The 8,893-nt window shown below is 37.3% G+C and overlaps 1 protein-coding gene across 1 annotated transcript; it reads left to right on the top strand.

Moving 5' to 3' along the window:
- The first annotated feature begins 1,623 nt into the window (after positions 1 to 1,623).
- On the top strand, positions 1,624 to 4,296 carry LOC107379258 (C-type lectin domain family 4 member G). Its single transcript, XM_054740930.2, has 7 exons — positions 1,624 to 1,719; positions 1,899 to 1,967; positions 2,317 to 2,406; positions 2,985 to 3,179; positions 3,259 to 3,422; positions 3,511 to 3,626; positions 3,705 to 4,296. The coding sequence occupies exons 1-7, from the start codon at positions 1,677 to 1,679 to the stop codon at positions 3,829 to 3,831; spliced, it is 804 nt and encodes a 267-aa protein (XP_054596905.2). The 5' UTR covers positions 1,624 to 1,676; the 3' UTR covers positions 3,832 to 4,296.
- Positions 4,297 to 8,893: the final 4,597 nt, after the last annotated feature.

Raw genomic sequence — 8,893 nt, 5'->3', positions numbered from 1 at the left:
GAATAAAATAAAGAAAAAGGCATAGCCTCTGCTTGAAAAGGTTTATTAAACCCGAAATAGTTCCTCTATAATAGGCAGGGGTTTAACATAAACACAAAATCTTAACAAAGTCTAAGGGATATAACTAAGAGAGTTTGCTATAAAACACAATGCAAGTGAGACAAGAAAAAGAGGTTAGCAAGTGAAATTATCCTAAGACAAGCACTACAAAACAAGGTGAGCCAACAGGCAGTAACCCGACTCAATAAAAGCTCACAAAGCTAACAAAAGTGATTTGACATTATCCCAGTCACCAAGTCTCTCACAAACAAAGCTCCCGGTGGCTGTAGAGGACTCCAGACAGAATCTGATCCCCTCCCTGAATGGGTGACAAACACGAGTCTTTAAAGGCAGCCCATCAATAGATCTGTTTCATGGAGTGTCGCTCTCCATGGTGCTGAACTTGCTGAGGTGCAGGCAGGGGATCTGGAAAGCAGTGTGTGCTGGAGCGCCGCTCTCTAGGGTGCTGATCCTTTGGGAACTGTCAAACGAGCCTTGAGTTCATGGGGGCTGCTGGACCTTTCAGGATGGGACAGCAACACCCAGGGCTCTTAAAAACTCATTTGAAGGAATTATTATTTCTTCCTATATTTGCTTATCTCCTATTTGTATCTTCTTTTGCAACAAATACTGCAGCCATTTCCCAATGCTGTGATTTCTTGCACATATGGCAATACAACCTTCTGATTCTGACCTATTTACAGAAGTTTTCATTATTCTAGAAAAGAAACAGACCTGATGCACACAGCTGGGTAGAATGAGGCAGTTTTATTATACTTCATGCCCAGGTAGGCCCATGTTCATCCTATACTCTAATGCTTGAAATCCAAGAGATATAAAATAAGTCAAACGGTGCGATATCTAATATTATTCATATTTTACATTTTTCATTTTTTATAGTAAAAAACATAAAATATCATACAGTTTTCAACAACATTTCGATGGATATTTTTAGAGATTAAAGGTAAAACAACACGAAAACACTTTTTTTCTGAAGTCAAAGACAGGTTTAGCAAGGCCATGCAGAGATTTTGCTGTAGTTCCCCTGAAACCTTCCAAGATGCACGAAATCTTTGCTGCATTGTGATCAGGGAGCTTAAGCCGGGGAGAGTGGTCTATTCTCTACATGCTCTTCATGCAGGACCGCTGAGCTGCTTGTCTGTAAGTATTTAAAAATGTAAGTTTTTGTGACCTCCAAGTAGCTGAATTTTGTTCATGCTTAGATCAGTGACAGCGCATTAAAGCTGCAGGTGCAAAAGTCCCATCAGCTCCTTCCTCAGACAGCATGATGATGATGTTTCACTTCTAAGTCTTTAATTAAGGAATTATGATCACAACCTTCAGAAGCTAAATAGCACACAAGAAGCTCATACCCTGATTGCTTGTAGCCTATTAATAAAGTTATGATAATCGTTTTATTTTGTCAGAAACTTTGTAGAAAACTTTGTTCTGAGAAGCTGAAAACTGATCTGCAGATACAGGAAGAGGTTTAGTACTAAAAAATGATGTTTTCAACTGTAAAGCAGAACTAAAAACCACACATGTTGCTGCAAAATAAGAAGTTCCACCTATTGAGCACATTTGTATTCCTGCTTGTGACTTCATTGATTGTTGAAGCTCTGGCTTCTTTTGTCACAATGAACAAGAAGGCACAACGTCCAGCTGTCACTTTGTCTAAAGGTAGGAACACTTTATTACTTTATTACTTCAGATTAAAAAGTGTTTAATTGGAAAAAAAATAAAATAAAAATATATGCAGTGATGCGGGCGTTGTACCAGTCTGTCGCGGTGAAGAGAGAGCGGACGATAATGGCTTGATGGATGGAAATCAATTATTGTTTTTGTTCTGTGTTTTCTAGAGGATGGTGAAGAAGCTGATTATATTAATTCAGCCGTGAGCTTTAAGAAGGAAGTAAAGGCAACATCAGGTGTGCCATCAACATATATATATATATATATATATATATATATATATATATATATATATATATATATATATATATATATATATATATATATATATATATATACCGTATGAAAATGTGTGTGTGTGTGTGTGTGTGTGTGTGTGTATGTGTGTGTGTGTGTGTGTGTGTGTGTGTGTGTGTGTGTGTGTGTGTGTGTGTGTGTGTGTGTGTGTGTGTGTGTGTGTGTGTGTGTGTGTGTGTGTGTGTTAAGTTAATTATTAAAGTTGTTTAAAGTTACAAAAAACCTCACATCACAACACATTAAAGTGACTTTAGAGAAAAATAAAGCAAATGTTGATCTTTCTATCAGGTCGCAGCTTTTCCTCCTTTATTCAGACGTTTGTTTCACTGGCAGCTTGTTGGTTCATCCTGCTGCTCATCATCATCCTCCACATCTACTGTGAGTTTCTCATCAGTCTCACCTTTAATGCACAAACGTAAAGTAGGGGTACACAAACCTGGTCCAGCATGTTTTTGTTGTTTCTCTGTACCAACACAGGTGTGTCCAAGTGTACCAGATCTCTGCCAAATTGTGTGTTTCATGCTGGATAGCGACACTCCAGGACCAGGAGTGCCTGTCTTTTACTTTTAGGAGCTTTTATAAAAAAATTCAAACAAAATTGTCTTTGCTGTAATGACTAGTTCTGTTGATGGTGGTCACTTACAAACACAGGTTGACTTTAAAACCTTCACATCATCTGATATGTAGAACTGTTTTAAATATCTAAACGTAAAACAAGTTTTTTTTTTATCTTTTACTGATTAACATCACTAGAAAAAGGATTTACTGATGTACTGAGACAAAAAATTACAAACTTTGGGGTTTTCTAAACCCGACTATAAAATAAGTCTGCAGTTAAACTGCTGATTAAAAACTCATAAATACAGTTTATTGTTGTGGATGCAACTGGAATAAGCAAAAAATGTTCTACGGCTATTTTTCCACTCTGAATTCCAAACACTCTTTTCTTTTTGCAGATATCTCTGTTATTTCTGACAAAAACACAAAACAAAAGGCAGAAATTAAAAACCTGAAGTCACAAAATGAGGAGCTGAAGATAAAAGAGAAAAATCTCAATGAAAAGTGTCAGATCTTTGAGAAAACTCAAAATGAGCTCAATGTGAGTCGAGCTCAGTGGAGCGTTGATGCCTACTGTCCTAAACTTAAGAACGGTGTGTACAGATCTCCCTATGAGGTAATCAACAGTAACACGATGCAGTCATCATGTTCATCAGCTGATCTTTGTTCTAGTGAGGAAGTGTGAATCTTGTCAGGATGCATGGCTGGTGCAGCAGTCCAGCTGTTATGAATATAATGATGCTCCACCTTCTGAGCAGAGAACCTGGGCAGGAGCACGAGAAGACTGCAGAGGGAAGAGCTCTGATCTGGCTGTTGCTGCTGATGAACAAGAAAGAGTAATGAAATAACTTTCAAACAACTTTTTTGAAAATTAAATTTTACAAACTAGAAATCATTAATCACATCTGATCTTTTTTCCCTCAGAATTATATTGTCGATAGACTGAGTCCTGTTACAAAAGGAATCAATGGATACTGGATCGGGGTCAGAGCCAGAAACAGGACATGGAAATGGATCAATGGAACTGACCTGTTTGACCAGTGAGAAACATTATTTATGAACAATTCAAGCTACAACTTATCAGCTCTGTTTAAAACTTAAGTTTTATCTCTTCCCAGAGGCTGGGTGGATCAACCTGCTGCTGATGGTCAGTGTGTAACGTCTCTCAGCAACAGAGGGTGGAGATCAGCGAGCTGTAATGACAAGAATGGATGGATCTGTGAAAAGAAGGCCTTATTAGTTTAAAATGGAAATATTTGGAATTTCAGATCATTAGAAAAATGAAAACACATAAAAGGTCAAAATGATATTTTGTACTTTTCTTCAACTTTGAGGTGCAGCTCAGATTTGATCTGCAGTCTGATGAATGCCAGCTCAGTTTTGTGATTAACTTTTTTAAACATTGAGGTTGAATATTTGGATGCAGCTGAGAGAAAAGGATGTTTTTGATTTTTATTTGATTTTATGAACTCACCATAAGCGTTAAGCGTGTAATTTAATCCTTGCTTTATCCAAAAACATTCTGGTTTTGGTTGTAAACGATTGCTTCATGTTCTCGTGCAATTAAAGGAACGTTTTAGCTGAAAGTGTTTTTATTTAAGCAACGATTAAAGAAGAACTCGAGCCTGAGGAAATGTCACCATACTTTGTGGTTGAAAATGTGAAAGCACAAACAACCTCTGAGTATTAAAGTTGTGAAGAGGAAAAAAACTGAAAAGATTTGTGCGTGCGTAACACTGGATTTGTAACTTGTGCTTCCCTTTTTGTGTGTAACTTTGGTTCCTGCGTGGACAAATAGTTAAATACGCACACAGGCACCACCTCACACACACATACAGACTACTTTAACACACAGATCAGTTTACAAAGAGACTCTTTTCATGCTTCTGGGAGCCCGACTTATCCGTGCAGACGTGGTGCGTTTAAATGCTGGGTGAAAGCTGGAACATTTGAATTTTCTTTGGAGAACCTCTAAACCTATTCCCCCGCAAACTTGTGCTGAACGTGCAACAATGTTTTCCAGTGGAAAAAAAGAACACTGTTATGATCACCAGTTTCTACCTGCTCCTGTTCCTGCTCCACTTCCCTGCAGAGAGGGGCAGCCCCTCCTCCGCTCCTGCTCCTCCTTCCCGCCTTCCAGCTGCGCTCAATCCCTAATCAGCTTCTGAGTTTTTAAAAGGGCGCGGCCAGAAGAACCAAGGGGCAGAAAGAGTGGGGAATACCTAGAGAGTGGATGAAATCTAGACACACTTAGTTTGAACCTATGTAATTTCATTGAGTTTGGTTTTACTCTGAGTTCTGTGGAACTTTTGGAGAGTGTGCTCAATAGAGGTAGGAAATAGGTTAGTTTGAACCTTCTTCCTGTGTTTGCTCAGTGGAGCCTTTGTAGAGTTTAAATTAACCTGTTGGTTGTGTGTGCTCAGTGGAGCATAAGTATTGCTTTTGGTGTGTTGGCTCAAAAGCACTTTGATTTAGTAATTATTACTGTTTTGTTTCCATTACCTCAACAGCCCTGTGCTCGCCTTTAGTTGGTTTGGACTAAATCAGTTTGCTTGCTATTTTAACCCAAAAAGGGGGAATAGCAGAATTGGTGAGTTTACTTTTGACTTATTGGTTTAGTATATTAGTGGAGCTGAGCTCCAGCTTGCGTGTTCTCTCCAGTCCTTGTTTTTCCCTATTTAGGAGGTCACCTTTAGTTCTTGTATTTAACTGGCCTAGTAACTGTGCATGAGTTTGGTCATTTATTTGTTATAAAACTGTTTGCTTTTAAAATCCTGACCCCGCGCCTTTTATGTTACAACGTCCTTCACCCATACCATCACCAGTCGTAACAAACACCTTAGCAGCTCTTATGTATAAAAGGTAGACCTACATTTACTTTTTGACATTTTAAAATTGTTTATTTAGAGAATTATGCATTTTTGACCCATTCAAACATGATGAAATCTTTCTAGAAACCACCACCAGATGGTGGAGTTGTTATTTGGCTGAAAAAGGGAGAAGATGGAAGAGGGCAGTGACGGCAGGGTGTCCTGTTGGTCCAATGTCATCACCATCATAGCGCCTCTCAAGATAAAGATCAGTTCATTAACGTGTAAAACTCAAAACCTACTAACAACATAAGGCTTTCCTTATAATTCTATTTTCTATAATTCTATCAAATTTACAATTTATGATAATGATAAACGACCCACACTTGTATAGCGCCTCTCAGAGTAAGGACTCCAAAGCGCTTTACACTACAGTGTATCATGCATCCATTCACACACACGTTCACACACTGATGGTGATGAGCTACTATGTAGCCACAGCTGCCCTTGGGCGCACTGACAGAGGCCTGCGGGGGTATGGTACACAAACGGCTACAACTACAAATCCAGGATGAAGGCGCGATTAAGACTTCTGCACACCTGCAGCCTTTATTGCTCCATCACTGATCCAAACTTTATACATTCAGGATCCGACCTCCATGTTTTCCGTATCAGAATAGCTGTTTGACAAAACCTGAAACTCAACAGGTGGTTCTGGTTCTGTGGACCCAGGTTTCCTTCTTCTGTGTCTGGGATCACATACAAATGGATATTTTACATTTCATTTCATTCCTAAAATAATCACTGAGAAATAAAAAGTTATTATTGCCAGAAACGGGGCAAGACACTTTTTGTTGCATAAATGTACTGCCCACTACAGAGCACCTAAGGTATGACATGTCCATGAGCTTATCAAAATGGTCTTATCAAAATAAAAGCATCTAATTCAGAACTCTATACAAAATGTTCAGTGTGTTTATGGTGCAGCTAAAACATTCATCTGATCCTGCAGCACAACAACACTTCTATCAGCTAATATTATGAGCTAAGCTGCTTGTTGACATAAACTATATCACACTGAGGAAAAAATACAAGAAATAAAAGAAAATCTAAACTTTATTTATTTGGGGGGAAAAACACTAGTATTTTCCTTGATTATTGCCTTAATAGTTTTACCAATTGGCTTCATATTCTAATTCTTGTTGCCCTAAATTAATAAAAAATGCCAAAAAATTTTTTTTCATCATCACATGTTTACATTTAAAACCTTCATCAATCCCCAGTATTAATGTTGGGTTTTTATGGTAGTGTGTAGTGTCCTGGCGCTAGGGGGCACCATTTTCACCACATTGTCGTGAACATTATGGTAAATGTTGCTACCTGTGGAGCAGAAAGCATGTGACCTCTGCGTGACTCCTAAGACTTTGATGATCCTTCGGTTAATTCCATCAAGAGATTGCGCTGCCGATGCTAGTTTTCTGGCATTGTAGTTTCTCGATCAGCTCAAGGTCTTGCGCCTGCCGATGACGTCATTTTCTTTCACATAGGTTTGATTTTTGTACATGATAACGTAACTTCTGTAGGTCGTATGTCCAGCCAATCATCTAGTGTGATGTCATCGACAGGCGCAGGACCCTGACCCAGCCAGAGGGAAACATGGCGTCTAATATAGCGTCCCCCAAAGACGTTAGACCCATGCCATTTGTACTTTAGACCCTATTTATATGGTTATATGTTACAAAGCCGCCGATATTTTTCAACAAATGGACATCATTTTATTCATTTTCAACAAAATTTTAACAGATATTTCCAGAGATTAACAGTAAAAATACACAATGTCGCTTTAATGTTATGTTTATATTTTAAACATGTTACTGATTTACATGAACTTTGGCATAAACTATAAATTAATGACCCACATTGAAAGCAGAGCACCCGACACACACACACACACACACACACACCTCTGCAAGATATATAAATTCACCCCTTGTACACTTTCTGCTTCTGCCTTTGTCAGGTGTTGACAGTCTTTTATCTTTGTTTTTATCAAAATGAACACCAAAGCACAAAATCTACATGTTTCCTCATCTAAAGGTAGGACGCTTTTATATTTCAGATTAGTTATTTATTTATTACCTTACATGAGGATCAAGTTTAAAACAGTGATTATTATGAAGCATCATCATACCAAATTTCAAATTACATCTGCCTATTAATAAACAGAATTTAGACACACACTAAACAAGCTAGGATCAAAGTTTGTATGAAAAGCAAGATGTTCCAGGTCCGGTTGAGAGGCTTTAAGAATACTCTAAAGTGCAAACACTGTGGTAGAAATTAAATAAAATGAAAGTTTATGCAAAATATTGAGAATAACAGAAAATTGACAGAAAAAAAGTATGAATTGATTTAAAAACCTTTCAAACTACAAATATGCAATTATGATTAGAAATTATTTCTTTTAGGAAGAAGAAGAAGCAAATAAAGCAGGAAAGTGGGACAAAACCAATGCAAATAATGAACACATTTACATGAATCCACAGATTTTAAAACATGGAAAATGCAACAGTTAAATACATTTTTGAATCTAGAAAAACAGGTAAAAAACTAGACAAACAGTAAAATGATTACACAGGGAACAAAAATTACAGGTAAATTTAAAAATGGGATGAGGATTTATGCAACAGCAGATGTAAAATGGCTAGAAGCAAAATACAGAAAGAAAATAATAAATTACTGTATAGGAACTCTAATTCATTTTGAATAAACATTTTGGATATGAGAACCAGTTTGTAGTGCAGACAGTTCAGCTTTCTTTTTGTTATAGATAAACAGTCATTTTTGTTTGACTGAAGACATAATGCATGTTTCTGGTCTGTATTTTCTAGGAAAAGTCAAAGAAGGAGAAGCTGTGTATGATAATTCAGCTGTGAGCTTTGAGAATGAAGTAGAAACCGCCTCAGGTGGGTCATCAGTTTCATGAGGATCGCATTAGAACAGTTTTATAAATATACTACACCTGACAATGGAAACACATTAAGAGTGTCTGGCTTTAGAGATAAATAAAGTCAGATTTGATCCTTCTGTCAGGTCACAAGCAACATAATGCCACAAACCAATCATTTTATGTTTCATCACAGCTTTTAAAATAATGTTTTAATTCATTTAATTGTTACTTCTTAAAATGAGGATCTCTCTGATGTGAGTAAAAAACTGCAGATTTTTTTATGACTTGTTTATCATAAAAAATCATTCATTTCTGCTTGGTTGAAGACGGTTCTCATTTGGTGTTCTCCAGGGGAAGTCAAAAGAGGAGAAGCTGTTTATGATAATTCAGGTGGAAGTAGAGACTGCCTCAGGTGGGTCAACAAACCCATGAGTATCAAACTTTTATGTTTATTATAACAGTTTTATAAATACAATACACCTCACAATAAGACACATTGCATCTGACTTTCATAATGAGACTGAGATAAAGTGACTTAATTTTTCTG

The sequence above is a fragment of the Nothobranchius furzeri genome, chromosome 5, assembly GCF_043380555.1.
Source record: "Nothobranchius furzeri strain GRZ-AD chromosome 5, NfurGRZ-RIMD1, whole genome shotgun sequence".
In the NCBI taxonomy this organism is placed as follows: domain Eukaryota; kingdom Metazoa; phylum Chordata; class Actinopteri; order Cyprinodontiformes; family Nothobranchiidae; genus Nothobranchius; species Nothobranchius furzeri.
This window is presented reverse-complemented; position numbering and strand designations above follow the sequence as displayed.